The 26649-nt window shown below is 39.0% G+C and overlaps 1 protein-coding gene across 3 annotated transcripts in view; it reads left to right on the top strand.

Moving 5' to 3' along the window:
* ATP13A2 (ATPase cation transporting 13A2) overlaps positions 1 to 26649 on the top strand; it is a 2158003-nt gene that overhangs the window by 1635525 nt on the left and 495829 nt on the right. For all 3 annotated transcript variants that reach the window (XM_044061825.1, XM_044061827.1, XM_044061826.1), the window contains exon 20: positions 20909 to 21033. In XM_044061825.1, the coding sequence (XP_043917760.1) occupies positions 20909 to 21033 (125 nt within the window). The remainder of the gene's footprint in view (positions 1 to 20908; positions 21034 to 26649) is intronic.

The raw sequence follows: 26649 nt of genomic DNA on the forward strand, positions 1-26649 counted from the left end.
GGCTATAAAATATTGCCTAACTATGGGAATCAATCATAGAGGGTTAGAAAATATTGGAAAGAGAGACTGGAAATGCAATTTGCCAAGGAAAAATCCAAGGGTGTCTATATGGGCCCCAAGTGTGCAACAAAGTAGAGAAGTTTTAGGATTCTTGCTTTATTTTAAGTGTTTGCATAAATATTGTTATACCCCAAGGAAATTTTCCTCATGTAGATAGCAAATGCTGGAATTGTGATGGGAAACATTGAGATAAGTGGGAACATTCATTCTGTGAATGTAATGAGTCGGCAGATTTCAAAAATTCCCAACTGAGTATTTTGTCAGAAGTGATGGTGGAGCAATTGTTGTAACTAAGGAAATTATTCTTATGAGGTGATGAGCTTAATGATAATGGCTGCCAAAAAAGCAGTTACTAGCAAATGGAAATCAAAACACAACTCAACTGTGACTGAAATAATGAACATCGCAAAGGTATAAAAGATATCAGTGAACCCCAACTGCTACCAAACACAATAAGAAAAATGGTTCAAAGATAGTGTCACGTCCCAACAGTGATATACAGCAAATTTCTCTTTATTCCAGGTTTGTTAAGCGCTTTCATCTACAACCCGTAGATTTCTTCAGAACAAATACTCATCTCAATTCCATCATTTAAATAAAATCTAACATCCAATCAAATTGTAAGCCATTCTAAATTACTAGAACCAAATAATACGTGTTTAAAGAACCAACACATATAATGCATCAAATTCAGATTAAAACGCTATATGCAGTTCAGTGGGATATATTCAAAAACATCTAATACAGATCGTACTACTACCTAGTGCGATATAATACAATAAATATGGGTTCCATAAATCTGATATAAACATGAATATCTAATAAATTTAAAAAATAACATGTTTTACAATAAATTACCTAACAAATACTTACAGTATACCAACAATATAAATAGTAATATAAAAAATATACCTATACAAGAAATAATGTAATTGTACTAACTAAACCTGTAACAAGGGTTTAGTAGGAATACACTCATTTAGTCCTGGGGGATTGGCAGCATTCAACTGAATCTGCCACCTGACTTCTTTCTCCACCAGTTTGGCCCTAATATTTCCCCCTCTAGGATTAGTCTTAACATCTAAAATGGCAAATTTGAATGAGTCATAACTGCTACTGGTTTCCAAATGTCTGTATAATGCATTGGTTCTTATCCTTCTTTTTTATACAGTATAGGTGGTCGTATATACGATTCCTGAATCTTCTGTCTGTTTTCCCCACATAGAAACTAGGACTTTTTGTACATTTCCCTAAATATATGACATGTTGGGTCTGACAGTTCCCTCTCTTGAATCTAACTCTACTGTTATTACAATTTCCCAATGTAATAGATTTCTCTTCCATAATAGTGTAACATTGATTACAATGTCCACATTTACTAGTGCCATCCATCATGTCCTTATTTTTATTATCCTTGCTTGTAGTCCTAGTTTCTATCATTCTTTTAACATTAGCCCCTGTCTTATAAACAAAAGTAGGTGCATCTCCAAGCTTGTTGTGTACCCCTTCATCACTCCTTAAGATGTTCCAATTATTATAAATAATATTTTTAACTTCCCCCACATATGGGTTAAATTCTCAAATAAAGCTAGATTAAATCCCATGTTGTTATCAGGTTCCTTTTTTGTGTTATTGTGGGTAATAGGAACATTACCCAAGAGTGGTATATACTTCTTCCCCCATTCTTTTTTTACATAATTGGCAATATCCAGTATTAAATTGTTCAGATACCCTCTCTTCCTAAACATCTCACTAATGTTGTTGATTTCATCTACCATTTCAGAATGTACCGTAGTCATTCGAGCCACTCTGATACACTGCCCTTTTGAAATACTTATTTTCTGAGAATGGGGATGATTACTTGTAAATTCCAGGTATGAGTTACAAAATGTCTCCTTCCGAAATATTTTTGACTGAAACCTGTGTCCATCACTATATATATGTATGTATCCAAATAGTTGATACCCTTCTTATTATAGTTAAATGTAAATTTTAAATATGAGTTAGTATTGTTTAAATAGTCAAGAAATTGAGTTATAAGTTCCACCGGTCCTTTCCACAATATAAATATATCGTCCAGAAATCGGACGTAACAATCTATATTGTCACTCCAGTTGGTACCCAAAATAAATTCTTCCTCCCAGTCAAGTAGAACTAAGTTGGCGTAAATGGGGGCACATGCTGCCCCCATAGCTATGTCTTGTGATTGTTTATAGTACTCTCCTTCAAAATAGATGTAATTATTGTCCAGTACTAAATTCATAAATTCTGATATTAAATCTATTCTATCCCAATCCAAGTGTGCATGTTTGGAAATACTGTTAGTAAATCTCCTGATACCCTCTACCTTCGGTATACAGGAGAATAAGTCTATAACATCTGTGGTTAAAAACACTAAATTGTCTTTCCATAAACTAGGCTTAATTCTACTTAAAAGTCCCAAGAGTCTTTGACTAAGTGCATAACTCCTAGATAAATGGGTTTTAACCATCAGTCACTAGTTTTTCCAAAAGGGAAGGTTTTACTTTTACTCCCTGAGATTATAGGGCGAAAGGGTGGGTTGTCTACACACTTGTGGATTTTGGGTATTCCAACAATAGTGGCTAGAACAGGGTTATCAACTCTCAAAAACGTATAGGTATCTACATCAATACGAATATCTAATAAATATTCTTCCAAATATAAGTCTATTCTTCTATGAGCAATATTAATTTGATTAATGGAAGAAATTTCATATTTTTTCATATTATTCAAAACTTCATATATCTTCTGTACATATTCATTCATATCATATAGTACAATACCCCCTCCCTTGTCAGGGGTCATGATACGAATGTTCTGTGAATCACAAATGTCCCATAATGCTTTTTGTTAATCACGGCTCCAATTATTTCTAAATCTAAAATGTTTATTTTATTCTGTAACTCATACATTCCATTGGTCACAACTTTTTCAAAAGCTGTTAATGTGTTGTGCATAGGAGGGGTAAAGTCACTTTTCTTTCTTAATACATTATACCCCTTGTTTTGATTCTGAAAAAAACAAACCTAAGTTCAGTTTTCTTAAGTATAATTTAAATTCAACATTATCCACAAGATTAAACCTTCTCATAGGTATGTATTTCATACCCCTAGTAAAAAGCTTAAAATTTTCAACTTGAACCTGATGTTGTGTGTAGTTGTAAATACTAAAATCTCTCATACTGTATATCACACCCTGTTTTGTAATAATCTCCGGTTCCCCAACTAATTCGGTGGAAATACTATCCATCTTATTGTCTGCGGGGTACGATTTCCCCCAATCCTGATGTCTCCATGTCTGTGTTCCTCCATTGTAGTCCATTTTCCACTCATTTTTATTATCCTTGCCTGTAGTCCTAGTTTCTGTCATTCTTTTAACATTGACCCCTGTCTTATAAACAAGGCAGCATGCGCCCCCATTTACACCAATTTAGTTCTACTTGATTGGGAGGAAGAATTTATTTTGGGTACCAACTGGAGTGACAATATAGATTGTTACGTCCGATTTCTGAACGATATATTTATATTGTGGAAAGGACCGGTGGAACTTATAACTCAATTTGTTGACTATTTAAACGATACTAACTTATATTTAAAATTTACATTTAACTATAATAAGAAGGGTATCAACTATTTGGACACATACATATATAGTGATGGACACAGGTTTTAGTCAAAAATATTTCGAAAGGAGACATTTTGTAACTCATACCTGGAATTTACAAGTAATCATCCCTGTTCTCAGAAAAGAAGTATTTTAAAAGGACAGTGTATCAGAGCAGCTCGAATGACTATGGTACATACTGAAATGGTAGACAAAATCAACAACGTTAGTGAGATGTTTAGGAAGAGAAGGTATTCAGACAATTTAATACTGGATATAGCCAATTATGTAAAAAAAGAATGGGGGAAGAAGTATATACCACTCTTGAGTAATGATCCTATTACCCACAATAACACAAAAAAGGAACCTGATAACATGGGATTTAATCAAGCTTGTATTTTAGAATTTAACCCATACGTGGGGGAAGTTAAAAATATTATTTATAATAATTGGAACATCTTAAGGAGTGATGAAGGGGTACACAACAAGCTTGGAGATGCACCTACTTTTGTTTATAAGACAGGGGCTAATGTTAAAAGAATGATAGAAACTAGGACTACAGGCAAGGATAATAAAAATAAGGACATGATGGATGGCACTAGTAAATGTGGACATTGTAATCAATGTTGCACTATTATGGAAGAGAAATCTATTACATTGGGAAATTGTAATAGCAGTAGAGTTAGATTCAAGAGAGGGAATTGTCCGACCCAACATGTCATATATTTAGGGAAATGTACAAAAAGTCCTAGTTTCTGTGTGGGGAAAACAGAAGATTCAGGAATCGTATATTTGACCACATATACTGTATAAAAAAGAAGGATAAGAACAATGCATTATACAGACATTTGGAAACCAGTAGCAGTTGTGACTCTTTCAAATTTGCCATGTTATATGTTAAGACTAATCCTAGAGGGGGAAATATTAGGGCCAAACTGGGGGAGAAAAGTCAAGTGGCAGATTCAGTTGAATGCTGCCAATCCCCCAGGACTAAATGAGTGTATTCCTACTAAACCCTTGTGACAGGTTTAGTTAGTACAATTACAATGTTTATTGTATAGGTATATTTTTTATATTACTATTTATATTGCTGGTATACTGTAAGTGTTTTTTAGGTAATTTATTGTAAAACATGTTATTTTTTAAATTTATTGGATATTCATGTTTATATCAGATTTATGGAACCCATATTTATGTATTATATCGCAATAGGAAGTAGTACTATTTGTATTAGATGTTTTTGAATATATCCCACTGAACTGCATATAGCGTTTTAATCTGAATTTGATGTGTTGGTTCTTTAAATACGTATTATTTGGTTATAGTAATTTAGAATGGCTTACCATTTGATTGGATGGTAGATTTTATTTAAATGATGGAATTGAGATGAGTATTTGCTCTGAAGAAATCTACGGGTTGTAGATGAAAGCGCTTAACTAACTTGGAATAAAGAGAAATTGCTGTATATCACTGTTGGGACATGACACTTTTTTTATATCTTTGAACCATTTTTCTTATTGTGTTTGGTAAAGGTATAAAAGTAAATGGTATTGATAAAATGCAGAACAATGTTCAGGAGGAAGAGGTGAGGTTCAAGGGAAGGAATTAAACAATTTCATAGCTGATTAGGTATTTTCTTGGCTATTAATCTGTGAGGATCTTTTTCCCATCTTCCAAACCCCATTGGAAGACAGTAAAAAACCTGTCCCTCCAAAAGTAACATTTGTGTTGCAAAAGAGAGCGAGGTCTTTTGGATTTGGTGTTTACATTACCGATGGACTTGAGTGTGTAATAGGTCTGACAGGACTGGGTCTGTTTAGACTGTATAAGCAAGGCAGTGGCTGCCTCTTAGTAGACTGTATGAGATGAGATGTGGGACAAAGCTTTGAGATGGTCTGCATACTTTTTATGATATAAACCCTTGATTATATTTAGTAATGAAAACATTGTGGCTGTTCCACTTGTGACAGGTTTTTGGACAGATAGGTACGAAAAGGGTCATTATATTCAGTGACTGGCAAAATGAGTGGAGAGCACAGTGGAATGATTACAGTCTTGGACCTGGATGCCATACCTTTAGATAAAAGCTTTGTGATGAAAAAGGACTTCTTACAACAGTGGATATGTGAAGATCAAAACACAGTTCATTGTTTACATTGATTCTCAGATCCCTGACTACAGGATCAACTTTCAGAGGTGTGCTCTCAATGTGATAGTTAAAAGGGTAGTCAGACTTGACAAAGGATACTATTGCACATTTTTTGGTATATAGTTTTAGTTCATGGTTTTGTCACCATCTGTTTTGTGGGGAAGTCCCTCATGGAGGATCTTGATACCCTCTGGAGAGTTTATTAATTCATTAAGATTAAATTAATCTGAAGACCTGGTCAGCCACAAACCCTAGCCAATTTGCTTTGATCTCTGAGAGCCAAATGCCAAAGAAGAGTGGCCCAAGGACTGTACCCTGGGATATACAGCTAGTGTCAGGTCTTTTGTAGGAAGTAGAGATGCCCATCCTAATTTCTTGTGAGCCAGTTTGCTTTCCAGTGAGTTACTTAAGTATTTACTTTTAAATGGGTGTTTGTCTTCAGTGTCTGAAAGTCAGATATTAAGCATCTTTGTTGAGAGCGAGATATGCAGTATGCACTTAATCACCCTTGTCTTTTACTGCATTAGCCTTCTTGAAGATGTTAACCAGGTTAAATAGGCTAGATCTGTCCTTAACAAATCTGAGGTGGCTTGGGTCAGGAATTTTTGGTTGCGTCTTTCAAATTCAGCTTTGTATGGTGCTGCACAGAGCTCTGTCCATCTCCTGTTAAGCTAAAGTGAAAGAACCAATAGGAAAGCAGCTTGGAGCTTTATCCAGTAATTTCAACCTCTCAGAACCAACAGTAAATTAATCCCTGCCACTGAGTAATTTCTACTGCTCTCAGCAAGTTTATGTCCAAACTAGAGAACCAGCATTAACTGTACTTTAAAGGAACAACTAAAAGCACAAGTGTTCAAATGAATGGAAAGTTAAAGGGAAAACAGTTTTATTAGTAGTATGAATATACAATCTAATGAAATATCAAGGCAAACACTCAGTGTAACAAAGTGGAGGATCTGTTAATTACATATGTGTAGCCAGAGGCATAAACAATTTTTACTGAAATTAAGTAAACTGTAAACAGAAAGAAAAAGTGGTAAAAATGGTACACAACCACAGGAAAATCAATGTGATTAACTAGAAGGGAGTACCAACAGAATTATAAACAGACAGGCAACTGTTCAAAATACAAAGCCAGACACTGGTCATAAGCAAATATTACATGAAAAACTCCAGATTATTTATAAGTGCAACAAAAGGAGGTAGTTTCGTGGTTAATATGAGGAGGTTAAGCTTAAAATGCCAGAAAAGTATGCTGTCAGCAATTCCTTTAACTTTCTCTCCAGGAGTCTTGGGAAAGTGTTGGAATGAATGCTAATTGTTAAAAAGGAAACATGTATACTGCATGAAAAATGTTACTATGGTTTGTTTTATTTTATATTAATGCATACGTACCTGTGTCACAGTATTTGTATTTTAATAAAAGTTTAATTAAGTTATAGCCATAGTAAACAGACTCAAAGATGAACACACACAAAAGTAGTGCAGTATATTCAATAAAACCTACCAAATAAAACCTTGATAGTGTCTTCCTCAAGGTAATAAATTAATCATCTGGGGGTAGCCACATTCTTTGATTTCCTGTCCTTGCCTATTTAAGTGGTACAGTGTGAAATATTTTCTGCTTAAAAACCTCAGCTTTGGCCGGCTAAGAACTAGCTGTATTCAACTGGACGTATAAGAGTATTTAAGTAGCTTTATCTGCACTTTTTATTCAAATAATACAGTATTTCAATTGATTTAACTGTGTTGCAGGAAAATTAACTGAACGGGAAGTTAGTCAGTGCTTGCTGAATTTTATTATTTGCTAGTAATTGCAGGTGTGGGGGTAGCCACATTCTTTGATTTCCTGTCCTTGCCTATTTAAGTGGTACAGTGGGAAATATGTTCTGCTTAAAAACCTCAGCTTTGGCTGGCTAAGGACTAGCTGTATTCAACTGGACATATAAGTGTATTTAAGTAGCTTTATCTGCACTTTTTTCAAATAATACAGTATTTTAATTGATTTAACTGTGTTGCAGGAATATTAACTGAACTGGAAGTTTTGATTCTGCTCTTCAGTTAGTCCCACCTACCCTCCCTGTTTTTGTTTTGGTGTTAATCTTAGTGGCCTTGAAACTGCCCACCCCTCTTGTAAATTTGTGTTTGGATACTCCTTCTGGGCCCATCTCATTTGCTCACTCAACTGAGTGCAGTGAGATCATATTGTGATTTCAGGCACTCCTACTGTGTACAAAGAGAGCATCTGGGAAACAGAAAAAAAAATTAAGCTAGTTTCCTGCCTTTCCTGTTAAGTTGTATAGACTATTTGTAGGCTTCTGAGCCCCCAAGCCCTTCTGTGTTGGGAGGGAAGCCTTTTAGCTTAGTTTTTTTCTAATAACTAGCCAGTTTTCTAGTTTCAACACTCAAATCTGTTTCTTTGATCTCAGCACTTGTTCAGAACTCATTGTAAGCACTACATAAGCTGCAAATTACTACAGCACTCAACTTTCCTCACTTGATTAGTGGAAAGCAGTTTTTAGAACTTAATAAATAAGCACTTATCCAGGCATGTCTAAGGGTCATCTCCCAGTGATTTCTCCTGTCTACCTGATGAATCTGGGCATCTTGGAGCAATGCAGCAATTGCCTCATGTACACGGACAACCCTCTCCTCCTACCACCCAACACTACAACCTGTGAGAGATGCACTTATATAGCCAAATTGGAAGCAAAGCTCTCTTCACCCAAGACTGGACTAGACAGTCAAGAGGAGAAGGTAAACACTTGCACCGCACCACACTCATCACATAGTCCCTCAAAACCTACACCACCAAAACACACACATAGAAACACAAAACACACACCTACATTTGCAGAGGCTCTCAATAAAAACCTGCCCAAGCATCAGGGACATCCAAAGCATAAATGCAAGCAAACTCCACCCCCCCAACACAACCCAAATGACACACAGCCCACAAACTCAGTGTGCCACTCAACCACAGCCCATAAGGCATAACAACGTACCCAACACTCTAGTCATAGGTGACTCTATAGTCAGGCACACTGATGTTCCACTCACTAGACTAAACAAGGAGAAAGTTACTGTCAGCTGCCTGTTAGGTGCCAGGATCCGCCACATAACGCATGCACTCAGGTCACTCCACAATAAGTACAAATATGACACTGTCATTGTCCATGTTGGTGTGAATGACCTGAGACGTACCTCCCTGGACTACATGAAAAGAGACATGGAGGAGCTCACCGATCTTGTATCCCAGGCAGGTATGACCCTAACCCTGAGTAGCATCCTGCCATCACCCAGAATGATATCACAGTACAAGGACAAAATGATTGACTTCAACAATTGGCTAAGCTTCTGGTGTCATTCTAAGGGGATCCAGTATTTGTCTGCCTGGGACGACATGATTGACAGTCCACGATGCTTTGCCAGAGATGGCCTGCACCTGTCGCCCTTAGGATTCCGGATACTGGCTAAGACTCTTGCAACCCCTATAGTGCCTTTTTTAGGCAAGGTTCAAATGACAAATTCACCACCGTAACAGGTACAAGCAAGCAAAATCTGAGGGTAATGCTACTCAATGCTAGAAGTCTAAACCTCAAAATGCACTCACTCAAGGCACTCCTTAAAATGGAGAACATTGACATCTGTGCAGTGACAGAGACCTGGTTCAAAGCTCCAGAGAGCACCCCTGCATTACCAGGCTTCAATTCATACCACACCTTTCGGCCACCTAACCCAGAAAGAAGCACTAAAGGTGGAGGCGTGTCCATATTCATTAAGGATATCCACACCTCAAGGCTAGTTGCACAGCATAATGCATCCGAGATTATCCAAGTGCAACTAACTCTGGGCAAGACCACAATCCAAATTGCAGCTTGCTACAGACCCCCCACCATGCCCCAGGATTCACACTCCTCATTTCTTGATTCACTGGAAAGTATTAGGGTACAACCCAACACCCTACTAAGGGGCGATTTCAACTACCCCACCATTGACTGGGAAAACTACTCATGTACCAACTCTTTTGCTCAACGTTTTCTTGAATTCATAAATTCCAACACCTTGGATCAACTTATTCACACCCCCACCAAGGGCAGCAATATCCTAGACCTGGTCATTACCAACATGGGAAACCGGTGTTCCACACCAGAGGTCAATTCCCCGTTGGTCAGATCCGACCACATGCTAATCAGCCTAGACATCCACATCCCACCCCCAGCCCCAATTAGGAAAACCATCGTAAAAAACTTCTCAAAAGCCAACTTCACACTTCTTAAGACAGAAGTGGCAAACTTCATGACACCCATGCAGACGGACAAACGAGGTATGACTGCCGAATCCTACACAAATGCACTTTATAAGCACTTACACAAGTGTATGGATTATGCTATCCCTAATAGAACCAAGATGTTATCCTCTAAAAAAAGGAAGCCAAGCTGGTGGACCTCTGCCATAAACAAACTGTACAACAGAAGAAAGAAACTGTTACAAAAAAGAGTAAAATCCCATGACTGGAGGAACTCCCTGGTCAACCTCAGTAAGAAGCTGAGATCCCTCATAAAATCCTCCAAAGCTAGTTACGAAAAGAAAATTGCCACTGACTCTAAAGACAACCACAAAGTATTCTATAGCTATGTCAAGAATCTAAATGGGAACACTCAGATCTGCTCTGAGTTACAGCATAATGGCACTAAACATACAGAACCAACTGATATTGCCAACATCCTAGCAGATAGGTTCAGTGCTAACTTTACCCCCCTCTCACCCCCTAGAGGGCCCATCTCTATACCTGAAGAATGTAAAGTTCCTATAATCACGGCTGCACAGGTAAAAAACACACTCTCCAAAGCCAAGAGCACAGCATCCATGGGACCTGACAATATCCCAGGCTGCGTTCTACACGAACTACAGAATGAACTGGCACCCTACCTAAATACCATGTTCAGTCATAGCCTCACCTCAAGCTTTGTACCCACTGAATGGCGCACCGCGACAGTTATCCCACTCCACAAAGGGGGAGCCACGATGGACCCCGGGAACTACCGCCTCATTAGCCTGACGAGCCTGGTCTGCAAGGCCATGGAACGTATCATCATGGAACTCGTAAACAAAGACATTGGTAATCTCCAAACTCTGGACCCTACACAGTTTGGATTTGTAAAAGCCAGATCATGTCTCCTAAACCTGATTGACTTCTTTGAAGCAGTCACCAAAGCCATAGATCAGGGTAAAATGGTTCACACAGCTTATCTAGATCTCGCCAAGGCTTTCGACACTATTCCCCACTCTGGAATTATAGATAAGCTCACTAAACTAGGTATAAATCCCTATGTCACAAGATGGGTTGCCAACTGGCTCATGGACAGAACCCACACTGTGAAAGTAGCGGATTCCAAATCCGACATCAGACCAGTGACAAGTGGAGTACCACAGGGTTCAGTCCTGGGTCCTCTCCTGTTTGGTATCTACTTCTCTGAAGTGCAGGCCAACACAGAAGGTCTTTGGCTAACAAAGTTTGCAGATGACTGCAAACTAGGAGCCATAATCAAAACTCCTAACGATGTGGACAAACTACAAAAGGGCCTCAATGAGACAGATACCTGGTGTCAAAGCCATGGCCTGAAGCTCAATGCCTAAAAGTGTATTGTCATCCCCTTTGGTAAAACTCTGTACCCATGAACTACCACATAGCTGGTAGTCTACTTAATGCTAAAAATGTGATGAGACCTTGGGACACAGGTGGACAGTAGTCTCTCCTTTGATAATCACATCGCCACAGTGGTCAGGAAATCCTTCTACGTGGCTCATCTCATCACAAAAGGATTCTCATCCAGAAAAAAAGAGGTCATTGTTCCCCTCTACTCATCACTCATTAAACCCATTATAGAGTACAACGCCCCTTTTGGTATGTACCTCACAAGACATCTACAACAACTGGAAAGACCACAGAAATACCTCACAAAGAGGATTACTGGCCTCAAACATATGCCCTATGCAGACAGTCTCAAAAAAACTACAGCTTTACTGCATCGCATATCGCCTACTCAGGGGCGATCTCTGCCTAACATACAAAGCTATGTCAAACCCAGAGCTGTTGGACATGCTCCACTTAAAGAAATCCCAGTCTCTCCGAGCTACACGCTCTAGGGACCTTAACCTTGTCACCACAATAAACAGAACATGCTGGAGGGATAGATTCCTGTCCCAGAGACTTCCCATACTCTGGAACAGACTACCTATCTATGTCAAACAGAGCTCCTCATTAGCACTCTTGAAGAAAAATCTTGATGATTGGATAGGAAATGGGAAATTCACCCCGGGGATCACTTCTGTGGCTCTGCTCGACAGGGGCACAGGAAAATAATTTTCTTGGGTGGCGAAAGCCAGGGTACATTTTTTGGCTAGGTTTGTATGGGCCCTAGGGCCGATAGCCTAGTACCTACCTATGAACCTATAAAATCTGCAAGATTTAAGCAAGGAGGTAGAATGTCTGACATGCAATTGGTGGGGTAGTCCATCACTGATGCACTTGTAAGAAACAGAGATAACCATTTGGTTTTGCATTTCTGTTTCTTTAAAGTGGTTTTACTAATAAGAGAGAGTTATGTTAAGGCAGTGTCATGTTCCACATTGCTAGGACAAATTTTGAAGAGTAAACTATTAATATAATGTCTTCAGATCAAGGGGCTATGTTCCTTCCAAGTTTTGAGTGTGAGGCAATGAAGCTCATGGTCTCTAATGAACTAAATTAAGTGATAACACTTATGTAGGGCAGTAGTGATGTATTTTAAAAGTAGCAAAGTGCCATTTGTGGCATGCATGCAGTACATTGTATAACAAAATTTGCAATAAATGTATTTTAGTGCCATCTGAGTTATAGTTCTTGCCTTCATGTATTTTTCTGATTGGTGTTGACGTTCTTGAAGAGGGAGCATTAACATTATGTAATTGTCACTTCTGTGTTTCCTGCTATCTCATCATATATGCCCTAATCAAGAAACTAAAACCTACCACCCTTGCAGCTTATCTCCTCCCAGCTGAGTAGCTACAAAAAGCTGCGAATGACATAGCATACCCGATCTCTGTCCTGATGAGTAGAACTATATCAGAAGCCACTATCCCCTCCATCTAGAAGACATCCCATGTTATTCCACTCCACAAAATGGGGCAGTTCCACTGAACTGTCAAATTATAGACCTATAGCTATTTTGTCACCCATGGCTAAAATTGTGGAGAAGTGCATCCATAAACAACTCCTGGCTAACTCACAGCATGTTTTCAGACCATTCCACAGTACAAGCACGGCCCTCCTCTCCTTCTCCAGTGTTATTAATCAAAACTGAAACAACAATAATCTTTCTTCTGACCTCTTTCTTGATCTCTCCAAAGCCTTTGACATGGTCAACCACCAACTACTCATACACACACTTAAAACTATTCCCCTAGATGGTTCAAATCTTATCTGTGTGGTAGACAACAGGCTGTAGTATGGCAGAACAAACTACCTTTCCTTCTACCTATCACCCTTGGGGTCCCTCAGTGCTCTATAATAGGACCTCTATTATTTTCTATCTTTATTAATGACATCTACACAGTCATCCCAACAACCACCTGCATTCAGTATGCAGATGACTCCACCTTGATTTGCTCTGCCACCTCCCCTTTAAGTCTGCAGACTCTATCCCAAGATGTTTTTAATACTGTCAAACATTGGCTCTGTAATCAGTGTCTCCTATTAAATCCTAACAAAACAAAGCTACTGCTTTTCTCCCCCAATCGTAAAGCTTCCACTCCTGGCACTGTCATTGTCCCAGATCCCTGTACCAAACTCTTAGGTGTAACGGTTGATAATAACCTCAAGTTTGATATACATATTAATCAAACTGTTAAAAAAGTTAATAAAAAAACTTGGCTCACTATACAAGATCAAACCTTTCCTCACTCCACTTCACTAGCTAGGATGGTAATTGCCCGTACACGTCTACTTTCCACCCTCATTTATGCATCCCCTCTCTTCACGAACTTGAACAATAAGTCTGACCTTAATAAACTCTCTAGCTGCTTTAATCATATTGCTAGATTTGCCACTGGAGCAGCATACAGAACACACCACTGTCTGAACCTAAAGAGTCTAGGGTGGCTACAATTGCCTATCCAACTTCAGTACAATTAGCTAATAGTAGCACTTAAAATTCTCTGCCAACCTGAAAACACACCCATACTTGCAAAAATTATCACCCTTTACAGCAACCTCAAGACACTTCTCTTATCCAACAAATTACTAGTCCAAACCCTCAAAGGCAACAGCTCATCTGGAGACTGTCTATATGCCAACTCTGTTGGTAAAATATGGAACTCGCTTCCTGCTGAGCTTACTTCAGAACACGTTCTAATCCAGTTAAAAAAAATCTAAAACAGTACTTTAAAAGGCAATGGCTATCTCCTTGCTCTAAACCTGACTAACTCTGGCAATATAAACATGTGCTAAAGAGGTCTTTTGGCCACCCCTACATTGCTTCCTAATTGTTACTCTAGAACATATGAGACATATATGACAGAATGAATGACTTTTATCCTATGTATTGTTATCTGTAAAAGTGCTTTAACTTGATTATTATAACAGTTTTTCCTGTATGTATGCATGGAGCTTTTCTCCCTGGGCCTCCACTGAAAATGGACAAGTATCCAGTCAGACTATCCCGGTCAACTAATGTAAAATAAATATATGAATAAATAAAATAAATGTGAAATACTGGGTTGTCATTAAGCTTACTGGCTGGTATTCCCTATTGCTGCAGTTATCTTAAGGAAAGTTCTAAAACTGCATTTCATTATTTATGTATTTATTTTTATCTTATTTACACTTTGTTGACTGGGTTAGTCCCACTTGGCCAATGGCATCTCTTCAGGGTAGGCCTGGAGTGGTATTCATACTGACTAGGACGGAATTTGGCCAAGGGACCATGCAACTTCCCTTTCTCTTTTTCATAGGTGCCATGGGATCCTTTACTTCACCCTGAGTTGCCATCACCTCAGGCAAATGGGGCCTCTGTTTAACATCTCATTTGAAGGAAGACACACCCATGTGTGCAGCATTCCCTTATGCTGCATTGCAGTGTCAGTACTGGAAAAAAGTAATCCAACTACCTGTTTTGTGAACAGAACTCGCAGCATTTTGAAAAAAATGTGTAAGTTGTGACTTACTCAAATGGATATGACAAGAAACAAAAGAACAACCTGTCAAACAGTGTATGCATGTAATCCAAAAGCTGGAACTAAACATTTAACAAAAAGGCCGTTATACATAAAAGATGGGAATAGCAACTTTTTAATACAATGATGCTTGCACTGCTTCAACCTCTTGCCTGCATCTATCATTAAAACCATTCAAGAATCCTAGATTGCCTCCCTTCTTACTGCAATCTAAACTTTTCAAACCTCTTCCACGCCTAGAATTCAAGTTCAAATCATTCCTTGCAGTCCTCTACTGCCTTTCCTTACAAATGACTAGTAGCAACCTACCAAACAGTTTCTTCTAACTCCATAACCTTTGTCCATAACTCGGTTCATTGCATAACTTTAACAATGAGTAAATCTGTTAAATGATACTTGGTACCTATCTAATCTACAATTATTGGAAGGTGCTCACATTGTTGACCTATGTATTTTGTAAATGTAACTACATTTTGATGCATCAATTGTTTTTTGTAGTATTGTCCTATGTAGTCATACATGTATTCCTGTCGTATTACCTCTTGCACATTTTTCCTGTATGGAGCTTTTCTCCCTGGGCCTCCACTAAAATGGGCTTATGGCCCAGTTGGACACTCCTGGTAAATAAATGTAAAATAAATAATGTATTTAAATGTCAGTGGTCTCACAGATAAATACAAAAAGAAAAGAGTAGTGAACTATATTAAAAATGTACAGTGCAAATAGCTATGCTACAGGACACACACTTGGAAAGAACTGAACATGTGAATTTGATAAATAAAGGTTTTCATGATGGTTATTCAGTGGAATACCTGGGACAAAAGGAAAGAGGAGTACTTATATTGCAAGAGAAACTCCAAAAGTGATAGAAGAGGCTAAAAAAAGATGATAATGGCAGATTTGTTGTACCAAGGGGCAGCTGGCAAGGGAGGGGGATTACACTGGTATGTATTTATATTTCACCTAAAACTGTTATGGAGGGTAAGAAAATTCAGGGAGAAATCTGCTATCACCAAGGAATATTACTTGTAGGTGGGGAAAGGAATTTGGTTTGCAAAAGAGATGATGTGTCGGGGTGGGGGTCCAGAAGGGAAAATAATATAACAAAGGAGGGTAGGTTTGTAATGACATTTATGAAAATATTTGTCATGGAACATGTGAATTTGCATATTCCTCAAGATAACAAAAACTGGGCTAGGCTAGACAGAATTTATATTTCACAGAAAAATCTCCATTTAATTGAAGGTCTCGATATGTACACAGCAACTTTCAGATCATGTGCCAGTAATAACTAAAATAAAAACACAGGGTAATGAAATAAAAACGAGACACTGTTCTAATTAACTCTCTCGCTAAGCACATTTTAGAAAATGTCCCTCCTCATACTTTTAAATTTAGGGTGATTCAAAGGCTGTCCCCTAGAAAAAGAGGAGGGAATTTAAATAAACTATAAATTGCCAAATACAGTTGGATTTTAAGAATGAAGCAGATAAGATCCCTGGGCTGAATGTGGCTGTAACTATTAAGCAAATGAGGCTATAATCTAATGTCTCATAGAAATTGTCTTTCATGTAATTATATTGTTTTTAACACTAGAAATCCATCTTTGTTTGCTGTTCTTCTATACTCTGTCTATTGATCTCTAGTGTTTTTCTTTCTTAGGTTTTTGTGAGACCTTAGTATCTCTTATCATAAATTACTAGGTGTATCTAATTTTGTAATATGTATTAAAGATTTGTACTACATTTCTAATACAAATGTATTAGTCTTATTCATCTATTCTTAGATAAATTTTTCCTTTTTCCTACTGAAATATAAAATATATAATCTTAGGCTTGTACTATAGTTGTTAAAACTTCTTATGTACCAAATGATACTGTTATTGTCTTTGTCTTGACCTTTTATGTTGTTGTAATTTGTGCAGCTTTTCTCCCTGGGCCTCCACTGAAAATGGACATATATCCAGCTGGACTAGCCCGGTCAACAAATGTAAAATAAAATAAAGTAAAAATAAATTTAGGCTTAACAAATATTTGGTTGGATAAGCTGTGTTTCTTTGTGTGTCTCCTTGACAATGATACTATTAATCAAATATGAAAGATTTTAAGAAAATGATTGGTTTGCTGTGTCATGTGATTTGTATAAACTTAGTGAATGTAGTTGTTTTTGTAATTTACACTGAAGAAGGGATTTTTCCCAAATGTTATGTGATTTGTAATTGTTCTGAGTAAATCTATTTCTATTTCTCTGGCATTGTTGGGCTGGCATTTTTCCCACCTGTCTGTTGAAAAGAGAGGAGTTTAAGGAATGGTTAGTGGAAATTATTCAGGAGCTATTAGAGAAAATAGAAATTTCTTCTAAAAAAATATAGCTAGGGTATGGGATAAAATTAAAGTGGAGTTTAAAAATAGGGTGGAAATAAAAGAAAGGGAGATATAGTTCTGGAGTAACGAGAATTATTTAAAGGGTCTGACAAATGTTAAAGTATTGCAGAAGATGGGGAATCTCACAGAGGAAGAAAAGGAACAACTGCAGAATGCTAAACAGAAAAGGAAGGATTACCTCAATATGCATGCGTTTAGAAAGATTAAGCACCTGTTTTTTTGATAACTCTAGAGCACAAAGATGTTTAGCACAATGACTCTGGTAACAGAAAGTAGAAGGGGCTGTTGCGAAGCTTAGGGAGCCTATAATAAGAAAGATAAAATCATTTAGAAGTACTAAAAATATTTCAGAAATTCTATGAAAATCTTGTAAAGTGAAGAAATATGGAAATCAAGAAAAGGTACAATTGGAAATGTTTATGGAAGAATTAAATATGCCAAGGTTAAAGGCAGATGAGGCTCAATTACTGACTGAAGGATATTGGGTAAAAATGGTGATGTATAACCAATCTACATGAAAGTCCCTAGGAATAGATGGTATTCCTATGGAAGTTTGGAAGCTAGGAGGGAAACATGATAAAGATCTAGAAGGTTTTGTTTCACAGTGTTTTAAGAGGAAGAGAAGAACCAACATCCTGGAAGAAAGTGGTGGCAGCTGGTATCTAAAGAGGGTAAGGATCCATCAGATCCAGCTTCATACATGCCCATTTAAATGCTAAGTTATGATTATAAATTGTTTATCTGTAATGGCAAAAATAATACCAAAGTTGATAGATATGAATCAATGTGGCTTTGTGGAGGGGAGGCAAACATGTGACAACATTAACAGAGCATTGATGAGCCAGAGGGAAGCAGAATGTAAGAAAATACTGCTGTTGGGTCTTGATGCAGAGAAAGAGTTTGACAGAGTAAGCTGGGACTGTATGAACCTGGCAATGGAAGCATCTGCATTCCCTGATTAAAATTATGAGGTCGAATAAGAGGATATATGAGGGATCAGAAGCGAAAATTAAAGTGGGTGGGTTCCTCTCTGATAATTTCTGCTTGAGCAAAGGTGTCCTCTTTCCCTTTGTTATTTGCATTATATTTAGAACCATTGGCAAAGAAAATAAGGAAGTCAGAAATTCATGAGTATAATTGGTATGGTATTCAAGAAAAGCTGGCTCTATTTGCAGATGATATTTATTTATACCTGATAAAGCCAGAAAAGGACATCACAGTGTTATGGAACATTTTGAAACGGTTCTTTTCTGGATGCAAAATTAATGAAGCTAAAACAAAGGCAATAGCAGTAAATTATGTACCACACACAAACTGGTTCAGCAATATGCATATTTATGGGGACGTGATAAAGTGAAGTATTTAGGAGTATGGATTAAAAGTTTTTCTGGTGTGGCAGCTAAAGATATGTGGGAAGTGACTAGACAAAAGATAATACAAAAACTGAGAAATTAGAAGCTCTGTTATATGGATAGTAAGATATGAGCAGTTAAAATGTTTTTAGTACATTTAGTCTTATACACAGGTCAGGCATACTTTTATCAACCAGAGGAAAAGTTGTGGATAGCAATTAATAAAGAGCCGAAGGATGTTATCTGGGAGGGGAAGGCAGCAAGAGTAGAGTGGGATAAGCTGATTCTTCCAATATAACAAGGAGGATTGAGCTTATCCAAGGAAGGAGTATTTCAGAACTACATATTTAGGGCTCCGGTACTTAGCACAAGCAGAAAGCTGTCATTCAAAGCCGAAAAGGTATAATGATGAAACGGTGGGGAAGCTCAAGAAATAAGGAGGAACTGTGATTTTGGTTGCAGGTCTTTAAGGAGAATAACAATAATCATGTAGAATATTATGTTCATAAAGTAGCAGAAAGTTTTCTACAAACTAAGCCAACATGGGAATGGAGAAAGGAGATTTTGCCAAAAGGGATGACCGGAATTAGGGATACAGACAATAAGCAAGAGGGGGCTAGAAATTATTGGAGAAAACTGGTCAAAGAAACCAAGGTTCTGGGAGCAAATAACTGGAAAGGAAAGGTAGTGGAATCGGAAGATAGCAAGAATTTATTTAGACTGTAGGTTAGAGAGTGCCTTCCCTTTCAAGGCTTTATATCCAAGTGTAGGCAGGGAGAGAAATATGAGGGTTCCAAATGAAAGGCCAGCACTGGTAGAGTTTTTAGAAGAATCTAGAACAAAAGCTGCTGCTAAAAAAGAATAATTAGGGCATATAAAATTGCATGGTAACTATAAGAATTAATCAGGAGGTTAGAAAGGATTGGGATGAGAGATTAAGCAATTTACAAAGAAACAATGGGGGTTATATCCGTCTCCCAGGTATACCACAATAGTAACAGAGATAAAACAGCTGGAATGGGGATTTTTAGAAAAGGGCAGGAGCAAATTATATATGAAAAAATGGGAACTGTGGGAACAGTACATACAGGGGAATAATGAGGTGTAAATGAAGGCAGGATTTCAATGAGCTATGCAATGTGTTTAACGTTATACATCACTTTTAATCTATCTAATTAATGTTTGCAACTAAAAATTTGGTTGATGTAAAATGCTTGCAACTAAGATTATATCAATATGGTTTGTTTTGTTTTCATTTATATAAATATATGATTGTCTATGTCATAAGTGATAATTTAATCAAGATGTTTCTTGTTTAAAAAAGTACTCTGTCTTCTGCACCAAAGGTGTGTGTGCTACCTTTTGGGCTGCTGAGACTGTACACTTCATAGTAATGATTTCTTGCTGTTTTGAACTTACTTTGGGATACTAACGCTGTGGCTAGTATTGCTAAATGTATGAGTAATCTGACATTTATGAAGTTTACTTTAAACAAAATAAAAAAATGCAAGTCTTTTATGGTTTTTGCCAAGTGTTTTGTCCTGTGAGCTTTTTACCCTTTACTTTTTTAAGACAAAATGAGCTGGTCAAGGCTTGAAACTTAAGTCATTTCAAATTTTAGGGACTTCACAGCCAGTTTGACTACATACTCACATGCATGCCACTTCCTTCTTCTACCTCCTTTGGATGCAGCCATCGTAATACTAAAACATTTCCAAGAGGCAGGCCCCTGCAAAAACCAACCACTGTCTCAGGTATCCCATATGAGATGGCTCACCAGGTGTTCTTCAGTCTGTTGTTGTCAGTGCTTAAAATGTGGTGTTTGAGAGTGGATGCACAACCTCAGATGTGGTCCGACTAGTTGTTTTTAGAGGGATAAAATCACTTCCTTCTGCTTGTGTTTGATGCCTCTGTGTCGCATATTACCATACTTTTTAGTTTCCATCGTGTTTAGAAACTGGTGACAACTAGCTTTTGCAACACTAAAAATGTTATCTTTCATCTAGTATGTACTATCTAATAATTCATTGTTCATTGCTCATGCCATCTTATCATTTTGCTGCTGTCCTCCTGCAGAGCAAGCCAAGAACCTGCACTAACAAATATTCTTTTTTCCCACCTAGGGATTTTGTGGAAAGTGAAATGATGTTTTTGGGATTTTTAGTAATGAAAAATGTTCTGAAGCAGGAAACTACACCAGTAATTAATACTCTGAGGAATGCAAACATTCGCACTGTCATGGTAACAGGTTAGCATTTAATATTTTTGTCGTATTCTGAAGTTTTACCATGTCTGTTACTAAACCGTTAACTGTTTTCAACTTGTTATTGCAGTAGTGTTCACTGTAGCGGTTTCTAAACATTTTTGAAATTTATTGAGCTGGTTATTACTGTAATTTTCATGTGTACTTGACAAATGTGATAGGAGGGGAAGGAATGAGTCTTGACTGATATGACATTTTAAGAAGTGATCGTAAGCTTTCTAAAGTGATCCTGAACACCCCTATAAGAAAGGGTACAGAAAGTCAATCTATACTTAATCTTTGCTCAGACCATGCTCTAACTTTGCTTTCAACAATGTGACTTCAAAACTGTTACTTAGACTGTCTCTAAATTGCTTCAAAGTAACAGTAAGTCATGATGCATGTGTTGGAAAATTCTTTTTTTTTTTGTAGTGAATGATGTTGGCTCAGCAGAGCACATAGTGACACTGTTCAGTGTTGTAGCTTTATCCACATAAGCATTACTTTGGAACCTTAATCAGCCACAACAATACAATACAATTTTGAAAGGAAATTTTGAATGGAAATATGGTTTTGTCAAAAAATCATTTTAATAATTGTAACATTAGGTGTAACCAGATGATAGCGCAGCATGCTTTAATTTTGGTAAAATACTTAGAAACTGGTTTGTAAGTGGCATTTGCAGTGAAGCTTTCTAGACAAGGTTACATTCTGAATTCAAATTTAGCATTTTCCAATATGTTCAAGGTAGCCCTTACATTGAATCAGCATACAGAGATGTGCAACACCTGTGGAAACATAAGCACAGGTTAATACCACAATGCTGAGGTAGTCTTGTCTTGCAAAGGGTAATTTATGTACGTGGCATGAAAAGTCCCATTGCAAAGTGTATAATTATAAAGAGTCTTAAGTTACACAACTTAAAAAAAATAACATATAACATGAGCTTGTCACAGTAAAGTACAATTCAAGGGAAAGCATAGACATAATTTTCGAAGCAAATACTTTGTGTATTTTGAAAGTTGAGCAAGTCTATAAAAGTGATCCCAAATTGAGCTGTTTTTACTTGTTCACAGAAAAAGAAAATGTTATGTCTACATAAGTGTTTGGTTTAATGAATGTTTCACACATGTCCTTCAAGAATGCAACTGCAGTCATAACATATGGGTTGTCCTGCCTCAGGCAGCCCTCGGTCGGCCGGATTCCAAAGTCTGGGTCCGACGTCGGCTGATGTCGCATTTCTCTCCGACGTCAGAGCAGCTGGAGTATATAAGCATCAGCCGACGCCATTTTCTTCAGTCTTTCTTGCCGCGTGGTGCCCGAAGCAGAAGCAGATCGCAAGTGCCGGTCGGTCAGCTCCTGTATTCTTCGAATCCGAAGTCATCAAAAAAGTGCCGCCTGTGCTCGCTTCAATAAGCGCACTCTCAGGCGCCGTGCAGAGTTCGCTGAAGATTTTTCGGCGATAAATTTGATTATACAATGCCGTCGGAACTACTGACATCGCAGACTCCTAAAAAACGAAAAGACCGGGACCGACATCCTTGGCCCGCGTCTACCACCGACTCCACGCCAAAACCTACCGCGAGTGCCCCGGTTCCCCCCTGAGACAGTTATTTCACCACTCCGAACCGAGGACACCGCACTACCGATACCTCTGGTACCGGAGACCACACCGACACCAGTTATTGATTTTCCTCCGGATACTGAAACCGAGGAAATGCCCGAGACCATTGCTGTGGATAAGGTCACTCCTGCACGTGGAGCAGCTAGGCCTCCTATGGCCATGTCTATTAAGGCCTACACACGTGCTAAGGCAGCCAGCAAGACCAAGCACCTTACTGCTAAAGCCTTACCTCAGCCTACTCCTGAAACACAAATCATGACTATGGCCGCAGATTTAATTTCCATGATCAGAGGTTCCCAGGCCCATCCTGAGAGAGGTACCCAGCCTCCTTCTGATAAGAGGCCCCGGGTTGAACCCTCTGACCCTATCCCTTCAGATGAAGATTCTGAGGATTCTGTCCACTCCGATGGCCAGGAAGAGCCCTTCCAGACATATGAGGACTCGGATGCAGAGGATTCCATCCCCTCGGCCTCCCCTCCTGAGGATATTTCTTTTGGGGAAGTTCTGCACACCATGAGGGAACATTTTAAGTGGCAAGGCCAGGAATATTCTGATTCCAGAAAGCGCCTTCGGACCTTCCTTAAAAAGCCCCAGCACAGGCCCTTGGCTATACCTCCTGTGCTTGATGTCTTGGATGATCTATACTCTGACTCCAGTGTTACCCCGGATACTCTTCCTCCTGCTCCAGCCAAGCCAGACAGATACTATAGGGTCCCAGAAACACAATCTCATTTCTTTAGGGCCCATGCTGTTGATTTAGAAACTATTTCTTAGGGACCTAAAGGGGTTTCAGCATCCACCTCCAAAAATCATTTGCCTTCCAACAGGGAAGCTAGGTCATTAAAGAGATGGGGGAAAAAGGTCTACACCTCCACTACTTTATCTATGAGAGCTCTGAATTGCCTCTTTCACATGTTTCAATATCAGGATTACCTGTTAGATGATTTACAGAAAACTTTGGCCTCTCCTGACCCTTTAGACAGGAAGTCTTTGCAGGAGGCTGTACATAATTCTCAGCAAGTCAGCAATCACTTCCTGCAGTGTGGATATGATGCATTGGAAGCTTCATGTAGGGCAGCTATGACAGGGGCGGTCATTCGTAGACATGCATGGTTAAAAGAACAACCTCTACCAGATCATGTTAAGGCAAAACTTCTTGATGCACCCTTGGAAAAGAACAAGCTTTTTGGTGCTAATGCTAAAGATGTGTTAAAGTCCATCGAGGAAAAAGCAAAATCAGTTCAGACAGTCAAAGACTTCCTCCAGGTTCAGCCACCCAGATTCAGCAGGAATTGGCCTTCTAAAAACTGGTCCTTTCCTAACCCTGAAAGATTTCAAAGAGGTAAAAACAGGCGTGGCCGAGGAAGAGGACAGTACAGAGGTTCCTACAGGGGACGACAATGGCAACCAGCAAACCAAAGAAGTGACGCAGGGGTCCCTCCTGCCCCACAGGGACAATCTCAATGACTTTCTTCTACTTCTGCTGACCAAGGAGCAAATACAAGCTCCCTTGGACAGAAAATTATCTCTGTTTTCAGACAATTGGCACAAATTGATAAAGGACAAATGAATTTTGGACATTATAGATCAAGGTTACAGGTTCCACTTTCATACCTTACCAAGAAAACAAGGCATGCCAAACCTACCACAAAACCAGAGGGCAGAGGCTATCAAGCAAATTTCTCTGCTTGCTCAGATCAAAGCAATAGAAAGAGTTCCACAACAAGAACAAGGCCAGGGGTTTTACTCAAGGCTGTTCCTTGTTCCAAGAAAAGAAACTCAATGGAGACCAATACTGGATTTGTCCGCATTAAACACTTTTCTCATAGTTCCAAAGTTCAAAATGCTGACTCTACAGCAACTCCTTCCCATGCTGGGCAAGGGGTCTTGGCTGATTACTCTGGACCTCAAGGAGGCATACCTGCATGTCCCTATCAGACACAGCTGCAGAAGATACCTCAGATTTCTTGCAGGGCCAGAGCATTATCAATTCTCAGCATTGCCATTTGGCTTATCTACTGCGCCCAGAGTATTCACAAAATGCCTGGCTTCAGTAATTGCTCATTGCAGGCTCCAGGGAATCCAGATTTACCCATACCTGGACGACTGCCTCATACAAGCGGACGACAAATTGATTTTGACAAAAACTTGAACTATGTCATACAATTGCTACAGGCTCTGGGATACACAGTCAACTTCCAAAAATCAAGACTTCAGCCATCCCAGCAAATAACCTTCTTAGGAGCCAAACTCGACACAGCCTCTCAAATGGCTTACCTGACAGAAGACAAGCAAGAGAAGTTAACTCACTATTTCAAAGGTTTGGCAAAACTCACCCAGATGACTGCAAGGAAATTCCTACAGGCCCTGGGTTACATGGCATCCTGCATTCTCCTGGTTCCATTAGCAAGACTACACATGAGAAAGCTTCAATGGTACCTAAAAAGCTTATGGTCTCAACACAACAGCAACCTAGAGACAACCATACCGCTCATTCCATGCCTACAAAAGGAATTTCTATGGTGGGCTTCGGTAAGCCAGGCAAACACAGGTATGTCATTCAAAAAACCTCAGATAACACAGACCATGACCACAGACGCCTCAGACCTTGGATGGGGGGCGCACATGGAGGGCAGATGTATTCAAGGGCAATGGTCTCCAAAGGAAACACATCTGCATATCAACCAAAAAGAAATGCTGGCAGTAATGCATGCCATCGAGGCTTTTCAACAACAACTTCAGCAAGGCCATCTACTAATATGGACAGACAACACCACTGTGATGTGGTACATAAACAAGCAAGGGGGCACCCATTCTTACCCCCTTTGCAGACTGACAATGAATCTTTGGGAAAAGTCACTGAGCCTAAACATACAGTTGCAATCCCAGTTTGTTCCAGGCAAAGACAATGTGCTGGCGGACAGCCTAAGCAGGAATTTCATAGACCCCCACGAGTGGAGGTTACATCCAGAAAACTTCATACGACTCACCTCAACATGGGGCAGGCCAGAAGTAGACCTGTTTGCCTCCCACCTCAACCATCATCTACAAAAATTCTGTTCAAGGACATATCATCCAGAAGCATGGAAAATAGATGCCCTTTCATTCAACTGGAACTTCCTGAAAATCTATGCATTCCCACCTCTGCCACTGATGACCACAGTATTACTAAAGATCAAAGCAGAGAAGCCCAAGGGGATCCTAATAGCTCCAGACTGGCCAAGGCAACACTGGTACCCACTACTACGGAGCATATGTCACAACAAAAAGTGGGCCCTTCCCCAATGGCCCCTACTTTTGACTCAACACAACTTCAAAACAGTACATCCCCACCTTCAGACGCTGCAGCTAACAGCTTGGGAGATCCCATGAATAACCTCAACCTATCTTTCTCCAAGGAAGTTCAGCGGATATTGACAGAAGCCCGAAGACCATCCACCAGAAAGGTTTACTCAGCAAAATGGAAGAGATTCAGCGTTTGGAATACCAGCAAGGGCCATGATGCATCATTATTGAACATCCCACTCATCCTGGAATATTTGGCAGATATGCTACAGAATGGACTCTCATATTCTTCCATAAAGATACATGCTTCAGCTATTTCAGCTAGATATAACACTGATCCGCCTGTCTTTTCACATCCTTTAAGTTAATTCCTTAGGGGAATCAAGAATATTGAGCCACCAAGAAAGGCTCCAGTACCAGCTTGGGACCTCAACTTTGTCCTAGAAAAACTGACTCTACCTCCCTTTGAGCCAGCAGCTTCTGTGGACTTACAATTTCTCTCATGGAAGACAGCTTTCCTGTTGGCAATTACCTCAGCAAGAAGGGTTTTGGAACTACAGGCCCTAATGGCAATACCACCGTTCATAATCTTTCACAGAGACAGGGTCTCCTTAAGAACCAACCCTACCTTTATGCCAAAGGTGGTATCTAGGGTTTCTTTAAATCAAGCTATTCACCTGCCTACCTTCTTTCCCAATCCTGAGAGCAAAGGG

This window comes from Protopterus annectens, chromosome 2.part0 (genome assembly GCF_019279795.1).
Source record: "Protopterus annectens isolate FY-2018-M chromosome 2.part0, PAN1.0, whole genome shotgun sequence".
NCBI lineage: Eukaryota > Metazoa > Chordata > Ceratodontiformes > Protopteridae > Protopterus > Protopterus annectens.